Source organism: Aptenodytes patagonicus, chromosome W (genome assembly GCF_965638725.1).
Source record: "Aptenodytes patagonicus chromosome W, bAptPat1.pri.cur, whole genome shotgun sequence".
Lineage (NCBI taxonomy): Eukaryota > Metazoa > Chordata > Aves > Sphenisciformes > Spheniscidae > Aptenodytes > Aptenodytes patagonicus.
The window spans coordinates 5,653,905-5,673,209 of record NC_134981.1 but is presented as its reverse complement, the minus strand read 5'-3'; the positions used below and the strand labels follow the sequence as shown (position 1 = coordinate 5,673,209).

The following is a 19,305-nucleotide window of genomic DNA, read 5'->3' as shown; positions in this document are numbered from 1 at the left end:
GGAGTAGGTCTGCACCCCCAGCACCTACTCCTGGCAGTGCCTTCTTGTTTCCTTCTCCATATGCCAGAAGTGATACTCCTCTGACCCACCAGGGAGCTGTTTCTGCTAAAGTAGCAGAAAATATCTTTATTTCTCTCTGAGATATTCTTCTGCTAACTTTGTAGCCTAAACTGGCTTGCCGTGTTGGGCAGTGGCTATATGGGGGATTTTAGGGAGGGTGTATGAAACCACCTCAACACCTTTAAAAACACCCTACGAGTATTTCTTTTTTTTTTTTTAACCAAATGTTTGGTATTTGGTTTAGCCTTTCTATGTCATTGGGTGGTTAAGTCTTTTGCCTCAGTTGAACATTCACAGCTTCTCCCACTAACTTTGGCTGAGACTTTGTAAGGGACTGAATATGAGTGCTTCCACCTCAAAAGGTTCGATCTGCTATGTTTTAAAGAAAGTCCACATTTGAAAGGATGAGAGCACAGTCTTTGCTGCAGAGCAATGGTACCCAAGGGCATGAGGAACTCTGGAAAACATTGAGTTTAGCTTTCCTCTATTGCCCTCAATACGCAGGTCCCTGATACGCCCTGCAAGAGACCCAGGTGGATCCTCCTGTACTTCCAGCATCCCAGGGAGCATCTTGGGCTGCAGACAGTGTGTGCCTGGCCTCGTGTGTAATGAATAATTAATCCAAAGCAGAGTCCAGAATAGCTGGCAGCTGAGGGCATCTCTGTCTCACCTGGAAAGTGGGGAAATAGGGAGTTTGAAACTCTTCTGACTGATTCATAGGGCAACACCATGTTTTCTGTGCTCTGATCACTGGGTTATTGTTTAACCTGAGGCAAGCGTATGCCTCTATTTTTTTTTTTCCCCCTCTAAAAAGCCCTGTGACAACGAGCACTTTAAAGTAACGAGGAGGTTCATGGGGGTGGAGAGCTGGTTACCCCCTCATTTATTTCCCAAGTCCAGAGCTGAAGGTGTTTGCATTTATACACCAATTTTGGTTTTTTATATATATCCATTTTCATCAATTTAGCAATACCTGTGGCTATTGTTCCTTGGTTTGCAATACCAGATCCAGCCCTCAGAAATGCCAGCCGGTCTTGGCTCCCATTTCGCTTCAGGGAAGGCCCCTGAGATGCTGCAGGGGAAGCCCAAACGTGCCCTGTTTCAGTCATCTCCAGACTTGCGTTCGATACGTGTGCGCATGCTAACTTCCTTTTTTTCTTCTCCTTTCTTTTGACAGTGGCAGATTTGGTCTCTTCTAAGCTCCTTGCAGCCTCTGGGCGATCGGGACGTTGAATTCGGCAAACAGTTACCATTCGTTCCCTGGGATCGTACCTGCCCTTGCTCTCCGCATCCCCTCCTGTGCTCCCCTTCCCTCTGATAAAACTCCAGGGCGTTGTGGTATTGCTATGGAGCCCAGGGAGACTTTGGGCAGCTCCCGGCAAAGGGGAGGCGAGGCAGACTTTCTGCCAGCCGCCGTCACCTCCGCGAAGCCTCCGCCTGCCTCCGGCTGCGCGGGGGAGACAATGCTGCCTGCGGCGGGCTCGGGGAAAGGGATCCCGGTGAGCGGCGAGAGGCTGGAGCCCGAGGAAGAGGATGAGCTGGGTTCTGGGAGAGACGTGGATTCCACTTCCAATGCGGACAGCGAGAAATGGGTGGCAGGAGATGGCCTGGAGGAGCAGGAATTTTCCATCAAGGAGGCTAACTTCACGGAGGGGAGTTTAAAACTAAAGATCCAGACCACCAAGAGAGCTAAGAAGCCCCCAAAGAACTTGGAGAACTATATTTGCCCTCCCGAGATCAAAATCACCATCAAGCAGTCTGGGGAGCAGAAGCTTTCCAGAGCTGGGAAAAATAGCAAAGCAGCTAAAGAGGATGACAGATCACACTCCAAAAAGAAGGTAAGTCCTATTCTTTCCTGTATTTCTCCTTTCTCCTGAAAGCAGAGGGAGAGGATAGGATTAAACCTGCTCAAACAGTTTGTGTCCGAGGCATAACCGTTGCAAGGTTTGCAAAGCCCCGCTTGGCCACGGAGGAGGTAATACAGAGCGGGTATCATCCTGCGCTGCCGGGTACGCTGCAGGGATGAACTTGAACTATCCTTCAGAGGAACCAGCTCGGAAGGGATCAAAAGTTCAGCTGGGCCTCTTCTATTTTTGTGCGTAATTGAGATTTAAGATTAATCATTACATGAGTGATAAATGAAGGAGCCCACTTCTAAACTGCTTTGTGTCTGAGCGCTAATGCTCGAGCCTTTTGGCAGTTAAAGCTTTTGACTACATTTTTAAAATACAGGTATGTGCATGGTGAACAATTGAATCCATACCTGTATGCTGGGCGAAGGGCTCCATTATTCTTGATTACAGCATTGTGCTAGCAACACTATAGTAATGCTTCAGAAAATACTTCCATTATAAGTCTCATTTTCTTCCAAATGCATATCATTTTCTTGAAATATCCTTCTGGAGAGAAACTCTTGGTACTTTTAAGTTTGGGTAAAAATTGATCTTTCTTTTTTCCATTTAGTCAAGGAGAGGAAGATGGAGGGGAAAAGAAAGAAAATCCTTTCTTTATATGAGCTGTTTTCAGGAGCACCCTTTTGTTTTGCTGTTGGCTTGATTTTTCAGTAATGTGCCCTATACTTAGTCTTTAAAACAAATTTAGTTCAGGTGTTTTAAGCAGCACTGGTGGGGGGAGGGACACCTGGTGACTCCTCATGTTATTTTGAGTGTAGAGGCGTTTTCTGTCCTAGGCGTTAGACAAAAGAGCTTTGGTCGGGTTGAGGCTTTATCACAGTACAAATACTTCACCTCTGCCTCCTTGGCAACATGTGGGCACCATGATGAGCTCAGACAGGAACCCAGATTTGATGAAAGACTCATGACTATATCCAAAACCTGGACAAATTCATCTGGGATGAAGACATCCACTGATTAGAGCTCGAGGGTGACTTGGCTTTCCTGCTCATGCAGCTTGGATCCCTCGCTGTGCAGAAGGTCCCCACTTCTCCCATACCTTATACACATGATGGATGCTCACAGGGCTACTTTTAAGCCTTGAGGAGGCTAATTGCCAACGGCTCTCCCTGGAGACAGTCTCCTTGGCAGACTGACTTAGACCAAAAATCTGATAACTCTAAATCACTTTTTGAAGCATCAACATTTCCCACTGACTCAAGGCAGAGCCCAGGGAGATTAACATTGCTCACTCTGAGAGTACTTCTCTTAGAAGCTGAACTTGAAAAAAAGACCAAAATGGAAGGGATTTTTTTCTTAGAATCCTGCTAAATGGCATACTCCATGTGCAGGAAAAAAATAGGTCTTTTTAACACAGCAGAGGTTTGGCCTGGTAATACACTGAGAAGAGATTTTCCCACCTATTGAGAAGGATGGGCTGTCTTCTTAACACTGAGCAATGTCTTATTTCCACTCCCTTTTCCTCCCTGAATACTTGTAGAGGTCCCAGGGGAACTGGCGATTGTGTGAGACCATGCTCGGTGACAGGAAAGGTGTCGCAAACAATCCCTCCATGGCTGTGCAGGGAGGAAAAAAAAAAACAACCTTGCAAACCACTGCCTACCATGCACAGACTGTGGAGACTATGACTGCTTAGAAATCGGAGCTTTCATTTCTATTTATCACCCAGTCAGACAGGTACAGAAGGCATGTTCATTCCTCCATGTGGCCATCTAAAAAGGTTAAATAAATAAAGCTAACTATAAGGAAACTATGTGCAAAAAGCCCAACCCCAACAACAACAAAAAAAGCACCTTGTAGTGTAGTTATGCTCAGGGTGAGACTTTAACTGCAGAAAGATAAGGAGTTTGAAAGAAGCGGATCATGGCCCAAACGTGGCTGCATCCAGCTTACGCTTGTGCTGTGAGGTCCGAGCTGGCTGGTGCTGTGTTCACACCCTGTGCGCAGGCTGGAAGCGCTTGGGGACAGCACTGGCCTAATCTGGCCATTAAAAGAAAACAAAACAACAAAAAAAAAGAAACCAGCAGGTGGATGCTCTGAGCAGATGGGGAGAGGGCCGCCGCACTGGCGCATCCATTAGCATAACACCCAACGGCTGCCGCGTGGCAGCTGCTGAGCTGGGGCCGTGGCAGAGAAGTCCCCAGCAGGAATCGGGAGGACCCCGGTGCTGAGATGTCAAGGGGTTTGATGCCCGGAGACCTGCAGCCTGCCTCCCCAGGATGGTAAATATCCTGCATCTCTGCAGCCAAAGGGATTTCGCACATGATTGCCTCTTAGCTCGCGGGTTGCAGGATCAGGCCTTGGCTGCAAACATCTCGTATCAAGGGGTGATGAAAGGCACTACAGGAAAGGGAGGTTGGAAATCAGTAGGAGAAGGGTTCCAGTGCTGGCAGCACGATTGCTTTCGTGGCTGATGCATGTGTCTCATGGCAGTTACGGAGATTTTTTTGGGAAGATAGTTACGAGGAAACAGCACGTTGAAACTTAAATGGAGCTGAAGCTGTCTGGTCCACCTGTGGGATTCCCTGGGAGAGAGGAGCACACAGGCACCTTCTGCATGTACTTGCAGAACCGCTGAGAGCTGCGGTACTGGTTAAAAAAAAAAGTGATTGTCACACTTAAATGATTCTGGCGATTTTGATATTTCAGAGTTAAGCTGTTTGATTGCCTGTTGCTTTAATCAGCACAAACTCCAGAAAAGCAGCTACCAGCAGCAGCAGGGAACTATGCGTTTAAACCAGTGGGGCAGATCTTCAGCTGGCATCACTCCACTGTCCTCCGTGAATTTTTGCCAGGAGAGTTTGGCCCAATGTACACATTTTCCTTTGCACATGGGAGCGGCATCATTATCTGAGTTTACCACCTCGCTTATGGATGCAGGGCACATATACAGGCCCCGCAGACCCGTATATAAGGATGGAGAGCTGACCATAACCTGAGCTGCAAGAGCCATGCTGGTGTCTCTGGTGGGTGGGAGCGGTTGCCCTGCACCTCATGGAGTAGCACCTGAATTTGTCTTTCCCCTTGAGGAGGAGCAAACTCTATCGGGACTTGAAAAATCACTAAAGTTTGTTGCATAATAATTTCAGCCGCATCTCCAGTCGTCCCCAGTGCTTTGAAATACCACTTCAGCATTCTTGCAGGAGTTTCAATACACACAGCACAGAGGGCAAGTAATGAAAACATGGAAGCAATTTAAGTAACAGCATGTGGGTACACAAAGGACTGGTAATGCCAGCAATGTAAAAAGGGGCTGTGAACTGGGGATATAGCATTTATTCAGTGACCACTTAGGGAGGAAGAAGATATGTCTGTTCCTAAGCTTTCCACTACTCTGCTAATTAGGCAATAGGGGCTAGTGCCTGATTTTTAAAGCTGTGATCCAGGGAGCGGCAGTGATTAGAAGGGGGCTCTGTGGAGAGCCACGCTGCTCATGTGCCGAGGCTTGTTTTTTTTTTTTTTCCTTTGGTTCCAGCTGCTACACTATATTAAAAGACGTAAACATACATTAAATACTTTCCTCGTGTTGCTTTTCCGTGTGAGCAATCGCCCCGGGGATGTTATGCGATCATGAATGGGAGGGGAGGGAATCCAGGAGAGGATCTTGCTGGGTACGGTTGCTGGTGCCCCGGAGCGGGGAGGGAGGCAGGAGGTGAGAGAGAATCAGCGTTGGGAACCTCTGCTCTGCCGGCTTGAATGCTTGGCTGCAACCCAACAACTTTTGGGGTTTCTTTTAAGTTGTGACCATGCCAAGTTTCACATCAGCTTCCCCTTCTTGAAAATAAAAGTGAAGGTAGTTTCCTAACCCCTTTCCTGCAGCTGCTCGGAAGGTGAATTGTAGCTTGGGCTGTCCGTGCAGCCGCTTGTGCAACAATTGGAAAGTGCTGTAAGCATTTGCTCTTATTTCAACCCTTTGGCACCTGGGGATGGAGTGGGATGAACCCTTGCCACTTCTAAACCCGCAAATGGCTCCATTTCATTTAGTCTGATTGGAGAGGGAGGGAAGAAAAAAGCCAGGAGCCCAAAGGATGTCCCGCTGGCATGTTGGCAAGCCCTGCAGCCGCTGCTCTCCCACCTGCAGCAGGGTTGCTCGAGTCCAGCGTCCTCAGCATCACTAAAGGTGCCTTTTCCTTCTGATAAGGAAACATGCTGTCAGTCTGGAAAGGCACCGAAAGCGTGGCACCAAATGCAATGAAGCAATCCATCAGCATTCCCTGCCTGTCATATAGCATTTAACAAGGCCCAGATGAGCAGTATTTCCCTGGTTTTGTTTTATTTCTTTTTTTTTTTCCCCCCCTTCCCTGCATTTGCTGCTCTGTCTATTTTCTTGTGTCTGCAAACGCTTCATTTTCCACCCCCTTCTTTCTTTAAGCATAGCCTGACAAAGTTTCTTTGGAGCTTCCATCATATGCATAATGTCCTGCTTCGGAGGATGTAAACTCTTTTTTTTGTAATTATTATTGCACTGGGTTTTTTTGAGAGCTTGGGATGGGTGAATGCATTTTATTGCTGAGAGATAAGCGGCAGCAAGTCAATTGGAAGTAAAGCTTCCTTCTGTGCAGTCAGAGGAAACTCTACCCTTGGATTTTTTTGCAACGTTTTTTTTTTCCTTTGAGTTCCTGTAGGTATTTGCCATTTCTCTGCAGGAAGCGATTCTAGCACTTTTTCCCTTGAAATTCAATTCATGGTCTTCCTTTCCTCTGCCCCACACATGCAACTTTCTCCTGCGATTCGCCTTTCCTTGAGGACTCTCTCATTCGCATGCTTTCCCTTTGCACCCCTCCTTCTTCCAGAAGATCGTGAACGCTTCCCCCCCTCTCCTTCCCCCTTCTTTGCATCGCTGACTGCACATTGCACTTTCCCTCCAGGTTCTCATGTGCATCCACAGCTCTTGTTGGATTACCCCCGTGCCGGACTCCTCTCCCCGGTGATTTGTGTGCATGATCATCCAATTGCTCATAGTGCATGTTTATTCCTTTTTGCTAAGGGCATCCCCGTGTGAGATGTCCTCTGAGTCAGCTCTTCCTGTTGCGATCCCAAACGTGGCTCGGGGAGTTGATGGAATTGCTTGCTCCCTGTGCTGCGTGCGCCTTAGCAAGGAGGAGAAGGCACTTGTGCATTTGTGGTGGTACCTGCTTGAAGTGGCAGGCTTTGATTTACAGCTTCTTTTTCTTTTTTTCTTTTTTTTTTTTTGCAAAGGATGGAGCCTCCATGGCCCCTTCAGCCTGGACCTGTGTTTCTGTGCTGGTTTGGTCCCCACTCTTGCTTAGCAAAGCGTTGAGGCTGCTCTAAATGATGCTGGTGGCAGGAACCTGAAGCTCACGCCAGCAATGCAGACCTCAGCCTCTGCCCAGGTTATGGAATAGTGGTAGAGCCCCAGAAGTGCCAGCACAGTGGGGAAGTCATCTTCTAGTTGTGTTTAAGGTGAAACTGGCTTTTGAGCAGCTGAGAGACCAATTCAGAGCTGCTCTAACAGGCACAAGGCTCCTGGTGTTTTTACAGTCTTTCTACACAAACGTACGGGTGCAAAGCTACACAAACTCAGCTCTTTGATATTCATCCCAGGTTTCTTTTTGGTTAGCTTGTTTTTCTATCGCATTGTTGAAGGCACAAATGAAACAGCTGCGGTTTGGTGCCCTCCCACCACAACTACCTCGGGCTCACCCCAAAAAGAGAGCAGGAATGAATTTCTTCATAAAAACTTCAGAGCTTAAGAAGCCAGTTTTGCTATGAGCTGAGAACCACTCAGGCCCAGGTTCATCTTGGTCCTTGAAGGCACCTGAGGTGTCCAGACTGGGAGCTGAGTCCTCTTGGGCCCCCACCTAGTCACCTGGAGGAGGCTGGTCCCTCCTGAAGGAGGCTCAGTCCTCCCTGTGAAGAGCAGGAAGGGCTGGATCCCAGCTCTTACCCTTCCTTCTCCTTTTCCAAAGCCTGCTGGAGCAGTGTCCGCCTGTGCCATGGATATCTTGTGACAGGAATAAGGCAGAGTTTCTTTTCCAGCTCGGTGCTCTGTCTGAGCCAGCTGATGCCCATCCCTCACTGTCTGTCTGCTCCCAAAGAATTGTGACTTCTTTTTTTGCATGTAGTCAAGTATTTCTTAAAGAAGCAAATGTCTGGCAGTGAAGGGATGGGCTGGGGAAATCTAAGCAGGCTTTTACTGCTTAACGTGGAATGCCAAATGAGGAAGACTTGCTGTATTTGATTAGCTGCCGTATGACTAGGGCTTGAGGAGGCCGTCTGTGTCGAGGACAGGTTTTGTTTTGCAGCAGTCACTCCCACAGCTGAATTTCGATGGCCCTCTGTGACATTTCCTTGTTTGCTCGTGCTGTGCCTCTTTTTTTCAAACTGTGACAAAATGTCCCCAGTCCTGGTTTTGGGGTTGAGGAGATGCTGCAGGGAAGCAACTGGGACCAGTGCAGGGAAGCTGGGGGGCAGCTGGAGGTCCCGCAGTCCCCAACCACCGAACCGTGGGAGGGGACGGGTGCTGCTCCGGGCAGCCTTGTAAAGACTTGGCCAAGTTAGTGCGTGCTGGTTGTGTTTCGAAAGCACTGTGGCCTCCAGGCTAACAGAGATGTGCTGGAGATGCAACGCACTGGCACGTGCACCCAGAGCTGCAAACCTCTGTACTGGTCGTGTCTTCATTTGCAGAGGTTTTGAGATGCACAGGGGTGTCGGTCCTTCATGCACATGCTCACGTTCCTCCAGCATCAACTTTTGCATGCAGCGCTCCCTCTTCTCTCCTTCCAGGCATGCCTGACCACAGATACCTTCTGATTCACCTCCAGCTTTTTCATCTTCAATCCCTTTTTCACCTTCAATCCCTTTTTCACACACACATGTACACCCAGCTAACCCGCTCAGGTCAGGTTTAATTCTTCACATGCTTCATTCCCAGATGGGCTTCTCTCTGCCCACGTTTCCTTGCATAGTCAGTGGGACTGTGTGATGGACTCATCTTGAATTCATTTGAATGGAAAGAGGAGCTTCATCTGGTGCCCTCAGCTTGTCTTTTTTTTCTTTTTTTAGGAGCACTGAAACTTGTGAAAGTTGGTTTCTGACCACTTTCCTCTTATGTGGCTTCTCTGGTGTCTAATGATGAGTGAACTTGCTGTCCAAGCCCTCTTTGGGAGCCCCTCAGGGGTCCCTTTCTTCTGGCCAGCAAACAATTTGAACAAAACTTTTTTGAATACTGTATCTCAAAGATTTCTGTTCTTATGTCAAATTTGATCAAAATCAGTCAAAATATTCCAAAAACATTAAGCAGAGGATCATGCAGGCAGGCAAAGAGTTTTGTGTGCGTTCACAGGCACACAAACACAGTGTGATCATGTTAGCCTTGTTTCCTTAGGAAACCAGTCTAAAAATATCCAAAGTAAACATGCATTGTTTTGGTTTTTAACGCTGAGACTTTTCCAACTCTTGAACCTTAAAATGATTCCATTTGATACGTGACCCTCGAGGACAAGTCCAGTTAGCTGTGTTTTCGCAAGAGCATTATTTTCCATTTCTTGCCATGACCTCTAACGTGAATTAGACCAGTGGCTGTTGGCTCCTTCATTTCAGGACATGAAGTGCTATTTCTACATCATGATTATATTTGGACTCCGAGCTGCAGACGGTTGCTATCAGGAGAGGGATTCTCAAATCATGCTGCATGCACCAGTAGCAGGACACTGCTTCCAAGTAGGATGGTCAGCCTGGTAAAAATTCTGCTTCTCCAGGGTGGTGTCAAGCAAAACACCTTGTTATTATCTTCTTTTTTTGCTAGAGCTGTGGGCTAGCGGTGAAAGGGACAGCGGAAGGGCTAAGGTGTCTTACTACAGAAATGAGGTTGCGTATTTGAGATGTGGCTTGGACTGTGGCCACTGTGGAAGATAGCACTGCTGAAGATGAGGACATGGTCATTCAAGATGGACAGTCAACTGCAGCTGTGGTTGCAGAACTGTGTGTGTCTCTACCATACTCGTTTTACGACGTGTCTCATGTTCCTATTGCACATTGGTGTCTACTGTGGTGAGTCCTGTATGAAGGCATCGTGACAGCCTGTCCTCCTGCAAGATCACAAGCTCTGCAGAAATAAAAGGAGGAGAAATGAAATAATCTTGTCTCTTAGTACAGTATGTGAAACGGAGTAATGAGATTAAGTGACTCACTCAAGGAACCTGTCGCAGGCCAGGGTAACACTTGGGCCTTTTTCATTGTGCTGCGGTTGCTTAGCCATGACACAACTGAGTCTCCCAGGTGGTGGCCTGATCTTCAGGTGTTGGGCGCACAGCCCTTCTGGAAGCCAGTCCTCTTCTACTTGTCATTGAAACTGGTGAATTTGTTTCAAAATTATTAACTCTCTGCATCTTCACTGGTAGCTTAAAAATAAAATCTATCTCAAAGAAGAGTTAGGACTTGATGCGGAAATGAGGGGGGGTGGCGTTTTGGAGCTGGCGTGCAATCAGTTGATCTAGATGCCTTTAATAGTCCCTTCTGGTCTGTAAACCCTAAAATGTAGTAAGAGTCAAATGAGGAATATTTACTGGAGGACTCATTATCTTCTCATCAGTTTCTCATGGCTCTCTGTCTCACCTGGGTGGCAAGGTTTGTAGAGAGAGATGGTATCTTTTATTGACATCAGTGTTACAACAACTCTACCACTATAAACCTGGGTGGTTCATTGAGGAATTTCAGCACTTCGCAGCATCTTAACTTCATGTGAGCCGCTCTCTGGCTGAAAGATGAGAATCAGCCCAGAGGGGATTTGCGGGTAATTTTGCCTTGTCCAATGCTCTCGAGAGGAATGCGGTGGCACAAGCAAATGAGCTAGAGACCACGGCCCTGTTCTTCTCACTGATGGCTCTGTCCGACCAGGAGAAGGATGAACAGTGGACGCTTGGATGTGTCACCACTGATCATGCCCTTGCTTCACCGTGGGGCAATGTCGCTGGTTCCCCACCTTCTCTGAAAAGGCACTTCTGAAACACACTTGGCAAGCATTTCCCACGAGGATATGTAGGGAATAATTTCCTCATGCCTTCAAGGTAGAGCCTACCCTGTAATTTCTAAATGGACTTTTTTTTCAGTAGTCTCCCCTAGACCCCAGTATATGCTAAAATATTGTGCTGGCCTGGGTAGCTTCACCTAAATTTTACCTGCTGTATTCCCAGCTGGGTAATTTGATGAAAGCTCACCTTTAAGACTAAGAAAAATAGACCTGAGGCAGATAGATATTTTTCCACTGGGGAGCAGCAGCACTAACAGGGGCTTGATCAGCCCTCATTTCTGCCTCCCACCAAAGGCTTTTCAGCTGCAGGGACGGTCCCTACATCAATATCCTGCCTAATCTGTATTAGCAGGGCGCTTGAAGACACTTGTTTTGTTGCATCTTCCACTGGGAACTGATGGCACTGGCTTGACGACATGTTTTACTTCTTACACCCCATGTATGTGCAGGTTAGATGGGGATAATTAATTTGTCTTGTCTGTTTTCTGACGTTGCATTCACCAGCACTCAGCTGAGTACTCTTCCCAAAGACAGCCTCTCGCTTTCCATGGGATACTTTTCTTCAATAATTTATGTAATCATTAGGACGAATTCCCTCCAGCCTTTTCTCTCTCTTGTCTTAATTCCATTGCATTACTTGTAATTATAATCCTGATTTGAAGGAGAGGTTGGGGGGGGAAAGCCTGTTTCCTTCTGTGACTACAGCACAGTGATCGCAAGAGGAACTGGGAAGAGCATGACGGGGAGGGTTCCGTCTGTCCTTAGGTCATTGACTCTGGGCGTGGGCAGGAGCTGCTATTAGTCACTGGGGGACAGCAACTGCCAACGTGCTTCATGGGAATTTGTGAAGCACGGGGCAGCTCTGGGGGAGGGCAGTACATCCTTTGCTGCTCCCTGTGCTTTAGTTGGCAGACATGGTGCGTAACCAAGTCATGCTTCATCCTTGGAGGCAACTTGGGTGCTTGGGATGTGGAGACCTTGGGTCTGCTTGGGGCACCCTTGAAAAGAGTGGGAATTTGGATGTTGATGTCATCTAGAGGGAAGAGGTTTTAAAGACAAGGGGGGGGCAGCTTGTGATGGACAGCCAGATCCTTAACCTGAAGAATTTGAGTGCAACAGAGGGACTGGCAGCCACTTACCCTTGGCTTTCTGCATCTGCAAGTGTTTATATTACTGATGTGCACGTAAGACTTTGGCAAAGTAGGACAGTTGCTAATTACTGTCTAAATAAGCCTTTTACAATTACACTGTGAATCTGGCCGCTGAACTTCACTTCCACCTGCTAAGATGTTGGCATGGGGGATTGTCCTAAGGTGCTGAAAAGGTGGGATGGAAATGTAGAGGAACCCTGTCATTTTTCAGTCTATCTGGCCTGACTTAAGCCAATAAAACTTAGCACGAGCCTGCGGGGTACAGCAGCTGCGTGCTGCAGATATAAGTCGACTCAGTCCATCTTGGCCACATGGTTTAATAGGCCTCTGTGAAATCCCTGGGTCAGAGGCCAGCCACCATGCCCATCTTTGTCACATCTCAGTGATGTTTATCCTGGCAGGTTTTTCTTTTTGTTCCCTCCCCGGCATGGAAAGAACCATCTGCCGGGTTGGCTTTCAGAAGAATTTCGAAAAATACCAATTTCCCTTTGTTGCGAGAAGGGGGGGGGGGAATGGGACAGAAGGGGGAAGGACAGCCTGACCTAAAACCAAGCCAGTATTTGCAGGGGTTTTAGAATAGCTCGTATTGTGTTTCCTACTCCCCAAGGAAGGGTTGTCCTCTTTCTTCTTTTCTCTTTGATTCAATTCCCTGCCACTCTGTGAGCAAGTCAGAAGCTGCAGCTGCTGCTGTCAGCTGGGAAGGGAGTCCCCTTGTTTAAAACCCATGTGTTAATCCCTGGTTAGAAAAAGTCAAAATGCTTTATGCTCCCCTTATAGTCCCCTTTGCTTCTGCTTGCCTGCAGCTTCGCTGCCTGCCCACGGTCCTTGCCCCTTGTGTGAAAACACAGGTAGAAGTTGACCCCAAACAGCCTTGACAAGGAGCACAGGTAGAACAAACGTCCATAAATAAATAAACCCAAAGACTGGACAAAGCGACCAAATCTAGTTTTTGAGAGTGGGGAAGGAGTTGGAAAGGACATCAATTGTGTGGTGAAGTCTGGGGAAAAATTATGGGGGGCTTTGCAAGTAAGGGAAACCTTTTTTGTTGTGGCTGCTGGACACAGATGGGTATATATGTTTGCTCACAGGGGCTGTGCTTTGTTCCCAAGGAAAAGCCATCAGCACAGTGGGAGAGGAATTTAAACAACGAGGTAAGGAGAAAGGAGGATTTGGGCTCTGCCAGATAGAGATGGCCATGCAGACGGTGCTGGAGAGGGTCTGATGGGTAAATTGGAGGCCTGAGGGACTCAGAAAGTTTATCATCAGGTGTGATGCCACAAGGGTGAGTGTAAAGAGTGGCCTGAGGTTGAAAGGGGAGAGAAGGAAAGATTTTTTTATTTTGACGATGGCTTTTTCTCAAAAATACCCTCCTATCTTTCCTACTGGAACAAGAAAATGAATCACCACAGAGATATGGAGAAAGGAGTTAGATGATGGATGGTACGGATAGAAAACTGAAGGCAGTGCCCTATAACTATTGTGTCTGAACACTACCAAAGAGTGTAGGTTTTCAGCATTTTCCTAAGGGCCTCCTCAGTTTGCAAGTGGAAAACCGAGGCAGACAGAGGTGTCTCACCCAGGGCCACCAGAGAAGGCATCTTACCTTCTGCTGCTCCAACTGCAGCAAGGATCCCTGTGCCCACCCCTGCGGCTTGGTGCATCCATCAGGCTCCCACCACCACCCAGCTCTCCCCATCCATGGGCTGCAAGAAACAACCGGGGTCCCTGTGGGTCCTCCCTGCCACCCTCTCCCAGACGTGGTGGTGAGGGCAGACCAGTAGTGCCCTCCCACCATGGCATCCCATGGCATGGGGTGGACTGGCAGGTAGCCCAAAGTTCTTGTGCGTGGACTCCTTCCCGGCAGATTACCCGCGACCTCTGCTCCCCATTTTGGGTGGTGGGAAGGAGCCGGCAGCCACTGTCTGTCCCCCACCCCGCTCCAGTCCCTTCCCTGCCGTGGCCCCTCGTTAATAAAGAGGCGTAATTGGGACCCCTCCCTCCATCCCGTCTGGTGTGAGGCCATTTGTGTGCCGGAGGAGGAGGGGAAGATCCGGCACTGGGGGGGTTGGCAGCGGGGGAGAGAGGGAGGGAAAACTCTTTTGTTTGTTCAAGTAATTTAGGCCTCAGATGTTTAAAAAAAAAAAAAAAGGGGAAAAAAAAAGGCTTGATCAGCGCTGGTAAAGGTGTGCTCCTGGCCCATAAAAATATCTCAATAGCAGAGGGAACAAAGCACAACAAAGAAGTGTGGATAGAAGCATTTTGTTTTTGTTTCTCTAGTTTGTCAGCAGAGATGTGAATCACTAAAAAAAGAACAATAACAAAAAAACCCCAAAGTAAAATCTGCTTCTGACCTTCACAGAGATCTCCGCATCCCCGCGCTGTCTTTAGTTGTGAAGGACTAAAAGCAGAGCACGGGCTGAAGTCTGCATCGATTCCTGGGTGTTGCTGCTGGGTGTTTGCTTTGTGTCTGCTCCGCTTAGCCGGGCTGAGGTGAAGCATAGGAGAGTTGCTGGTTTTTGCAGCTAATGAATTTCGCTTTCTGCTTTACATGCGCTAGCACATTGCCTTTGGAGTTGAGACTTTCTACTTCATCTGCACTAACACATTGCCTTTGGTGTCTAGATCACAGCTCTCCTATGCGTCCCTGTTTCCCATCATTCCCTTTAGACATCTCACTTTTTTTTTTTAATATGGGAATGGAAAATCAAAGGAAAAAAGTAACATTTTTCTGTTCTTTTAGGTTCAGTAAAACTCACCTTTAAACCTCATTGAGGGGCCCAAACTAAGTAGAAAGTGTCTGTTCTGTGATGGGCTTTGCTGTTGAAACCGTTGTGTTTCAACTGTGTGAAAGTTGTGGAAAAATGCACGTGGGATAGGCTGAATTTAATTTATTTTTTTTTCTTAAGGTAGAGAATAGGGTAATGGTGTGAAAGAATGAATTAGTTATGGCAAATCTTATTAGTGTCCATTGTAAGCAGAGAAGCAGAGACATATGGGAGCACTTGCAAAATTATTCCTTGTTTATTCAGCTTCGTAACCGAAGCAAATTTTTTTGCATAGTGTCATTTATTGGCAACTGGAGGGGTGTGGAAGGTGTGTGTCTATGTAGCAAAAAGGGGGGAAGGGGGAACACAGTATTGGTATTCCATTAAAACTGATGCTCGGTGCTTTGTTTGTCAGGTTTTGGCAAGGCTTTTTGCTTTGAAAGCCATTCAGAGAGGATCGGAGCAGATGGCAGGGAGATCCTGTTTGTGTTATTTTTGGACATTCCCATTGAAAGTCTCAGATTGTTGTCCTTTTTCCCCCCTTCCCCCACTCCTGTATGTTTTTCTTTCTTCCTTCCTTTCCCCTTTCCTTCTTGAGAACTTTTTTTTTTTTTTAAAGCATGTATTATTAATAATACAACATCACCTAAAAGCCGTGTGTGTTTCTGATGAATATCCAAGCTGTGGATATTTTCTGTCTGTCTGCCTAGATTTGGAAAAAGTTTCAGGGGGGATTGTCTCCTCCTGAAACGGTACAAGCGGTGTTAGGAGGGCGAGTTGGGTAGGGAAGGGAAGCCAAACTGCCATTTTGGTGGGTTCAGCTCAGTAGCAGCACACTTCCCTGGTAGATCAGCAGCTGTATTAAGCCCAGGCAGCAAGTTTAGATTGAAGGTCTCTGATAAAACAACTTTAGTGACTTGCATGACATGCGCTCGTGACCTCCATCCTTTTTAAGCCCTTGTGGTGGAGAGGGCCAGCTGTAGATAGACTGGAAAACTGAACTATGCCCTGGCTCTTCATGGTGGTCTTCCCACGTCACTGCTGAGATTCATTGGTCTTAGGCGGCCCGGAAGGCTTTTGTTCTGCCATCATCTGTGCCCAGATTGTGCTGGGAAGAGCTTCATTGCCTCGCATTCCTGGTATAAGCAGTTTTCCCAAGCAGTAATTTAGCTTCGTATAACGCCACTAGAAAGGTCTGCAGTGCTTTTCATGTGGAAGTCTTCACCAAAGCCCTTCACAACCTTTGTGCAGGCAATCCAGCAAAACTGAGCCTGGTCCAATCAGTTAAAGCACTTGGCTAGCCCACGTCTATCAGCGAGGGTGTGTACACACAAAGAAGATGGGAGGTCTTGGCTGCAGTTGGTATCCAAAAGTTCAGGTGATTCACCCGAAGCTCATCCAGATGATTAAATCTCTTAAGCTAAGCTGGAGATCTCGAGGAAACAAGCTTTCTCATGCTCATTCTGTCAGTGGTTATTCCCAGCTAGGAGCAGATATTTAAATCTTTACATCGGCTGACATTAGAGGTGCTTTTGCACAGGAAAATGGTCCACAAGGACATGAAGCTTTGGCCCAGAAAAGCGAGGAAATGAACTTTACAGGCTTTAGTTTAACTACTCTAACCCTTTAAGACAGTTTGGTGCAGGTTTTGTTTGAGTTCGAGGTGATGATTCATGTTGGTTTTTAGATTGCTTGAACCTGTATACCCACATCCTCAATTATCTTTTTTTTAACTGGTTCACTGAGGGAACCCACTTCAGAAACTCTCGTTTTGTTCTTAATTGAATGAAAGCTCAGAAGTCTTTCACTTGCATTGTAGCACCTGAGTTTCAATGCTATAGCTGCAAGAGAGGTCTGATCAGACGCTAGTGGGTGACCCAGGATGTGTGAAGTGATGTCACTTGAAGTGCATTTCACTGGCTAGAATAAGCTATGAAGGGGAAAAAAAAAACAACAAACCAAACCTCACCTTCCTCTTGCTGTTACCTCTTGCTAGATGATGAACATCCTCTTGGCAGGATTTTTGCTCCGCAGCACTGACTTTTACGCCTGCCTTATTAAAGTTTGGCAGCTCATTCTCGTTACCTGCTGGACAAGCCTTCTGCTCAGAGCACCTTCCCCTGCTCCCGGGGTGGCACAGCTGCTCTGCCCGGTGAGGGTTTCCCTTCGAGAGCTTCCAGCAACAAGGGCTTTCCTGGTCTGGCATGTTGAGAAAGGAGCCAAGCAACAGGCTCAGCCTAGACAAAAGGCAAGCTCGACCTACGATTTATGTGGTTACTTAAACATGATTTAACCTAAATAATGCACACTGTGACTTGGCCAGGGGAGAGGGGGAAGGGGAGGAGAGGGGCTTGTTTCTAATGAGCTGGGAGACAGCACAATTAATTACATATGAAGGACAGATAACAGACAGCAAACTGTCTACAGTAGAGAGAAACAAAATACCAATGTGAACAATTAAAGCGTCCACGTGATGGAAGGGTCAGCTATTTCTCATACAGCGGGTGGCTGGGCATGGCCCCAGGAGAGCCGCGATGGAAGCTCGGCTGAGCGGCCGGCCAGGGGGGGGCTGGGAGGGCATGGGCTTTCGGGGTCCTCCGTCATCAAAGTCGAGCAGGCGCTTCTGAGGCTGACAGGCTGCGCTCTGGGCATTATTTTCATCACATGCGCTTTTGACAGTGGAACTGTTAGCTACTAATCTTGGCGACACGTGAGATGAGGAGGAGAGCGGTCAAGGCGGGAGAAGAAGAGCAAAGGCTCCGTGGGCAATTAGGTACCTGCCTCTGGCTGCACAGAGGAGAGCTGAGATGAGGGAGGCCTTCCTTCCCTCTTTTTTTTAAAAATGTGTTAATTTTCCTCATAGTCTTCCAGATGTGGAAACACATATCCCAGCTGCTGGTAATTGAATTCTTAGAGGAGCGTGGTCAGAGATTTGCACCCTCTCTGCTCCTCCCCCCCCCCCCCAAATTGCAATGGAGTCTGGCATAAGTTATCCCCCCCAACACCCTTTTCATCCTCCCCTCCCTGTCAGCCCATCCCGCGGTCAGCCCTTGGCTGTAAAGATTTGAAGGTAAAGGCCGATGGATTAGCCTAGGGAAGGGCCAAAGGTTAAATGAGCGGGGCTAGCAGCATGCAAAGGGCTACGATTGAAATATTTGCTGAATGCTGACAGGCAGCAGAATAGAGGCAGACAAGTGGCAAATTCCTGTTTTCTCCTCTAATTGAGAAAATATTTTGAGTGGTATTCAGGCAGGCTGCAAATCGAGACTCTGGGAAAGTCAGCCAGCTGGGGAGGGGAAGGAGGGGAAGACTTCAGTGGAAACATCATTCCCGCTAAACCTGTTTCCAAAAACTTTGCACTTACGCTTGTGGAAATCCCTGGAGCCTGCTGCTTACGTTTTGCTTGGTCATTTTTCCCATGCAACTGCGGTGTCAAAATACTCCCCCTCTGAACTCAAAATGTCTCCCAAGCAGAATTTGACCCATTTCTGATGTTTTTGCGGCCACAGAAGTCTTGCTTTGCAAGTCTAGCTTCTTGCATGGAGGTGCTATCATGAAAAATCCGGGTGTTGTGAGGATCCAGCTATCATCTGCTGGTCAGGAGGTGAATGAGCTGTTTCAGCGCACGATGTGGATGAGATTTGATGGTGTGTCAGTAAAACATGACAACTATTCAACCCTTGAGTACGTCCACTTGTAGCGTGGATAATACTCAGCTGCGTTTCAAGGCCATCTGATGCGCGATGCCCACGTGCCCGGGCAGGGCTGTTACAGTCATTGTGAAAGCGAAGGGAGAAAAATTGTATTTGTTTGGTGCATCACAGGACGGCTGCACTGAGTCCTGTCTTGGCCCGGCCCTCCGGCATCCCTTGCTTGCTCTTGGATGTGGGTGGGAGGCTCCGGTGGCACTTGGGAGAAGGAAATTCCAGCCTGATATGACCAAAAGCAGTTAGCTGGCCTTTCACACCCTTTCACACTTCCTCCAAGGGGTGATTTAATCCTGCACATCCCCTCTGCCCTAAGTCTTCTGCCTCCCCCTTCCCCAAATGCTCCCACTAAAGCTGATAATGTACTGAAAAGGTTTCAATTAATGTAATTTCCTTCTTACTTAGAAATCTGTGGTTAGTTAAGGAGCCGGGGAGAAGGGGAAGAAAGATGTAAAAAGAAGCAATTCCTTGAGCCAAAAAGCAGCACAAGGGTCAGCGGAGTTTACATTTGCTTCTATACACTCATGTCATAAAACTCGGAGACTGGCTTATAAAATGTTTTCTGGTGAATGCCATAGCTGCAGCGGAGGAAGGTTTTGGCAGGGGTATATCCTATTCATGGCCAGCAAGTTGTATTGTGTTTGGGCCCTTGAAGTCTTATGTGCTCCTTAAAGATACCCAAGAGGCAGTGGGGAGCTTTTTTTTATAGTCAATATG

General features: G+C 47.5%; 1 protein-coding gene across 3 annotated transcripts in view; it reads left to right on the top strand.

The window, feature by feature from the left end:
* Positions 1-19,305, top strand: part of LOC143172282 (SET-binding protein-like) — a 260,552-nt gene that overhangs the window by 15,577 nt on the left and 225,670 nt on the right. For all 3 annotated transcript variants that reach the window (XM_076361525.1, XM_076361523.1, XM_076361522.1), the window contains exon 2: positions 1,238-1,898. In XM_076361525.1, the coding sequence (XP_076217640.1) occupies positions 1,407-1,898 (492 nt within the window). In that variant the 5' untranslated portion in view covers positions 1,238-1,406. The remainder of the gene's footprint in view (positions 1-1,237; positions 1,899-19,305) is intronic.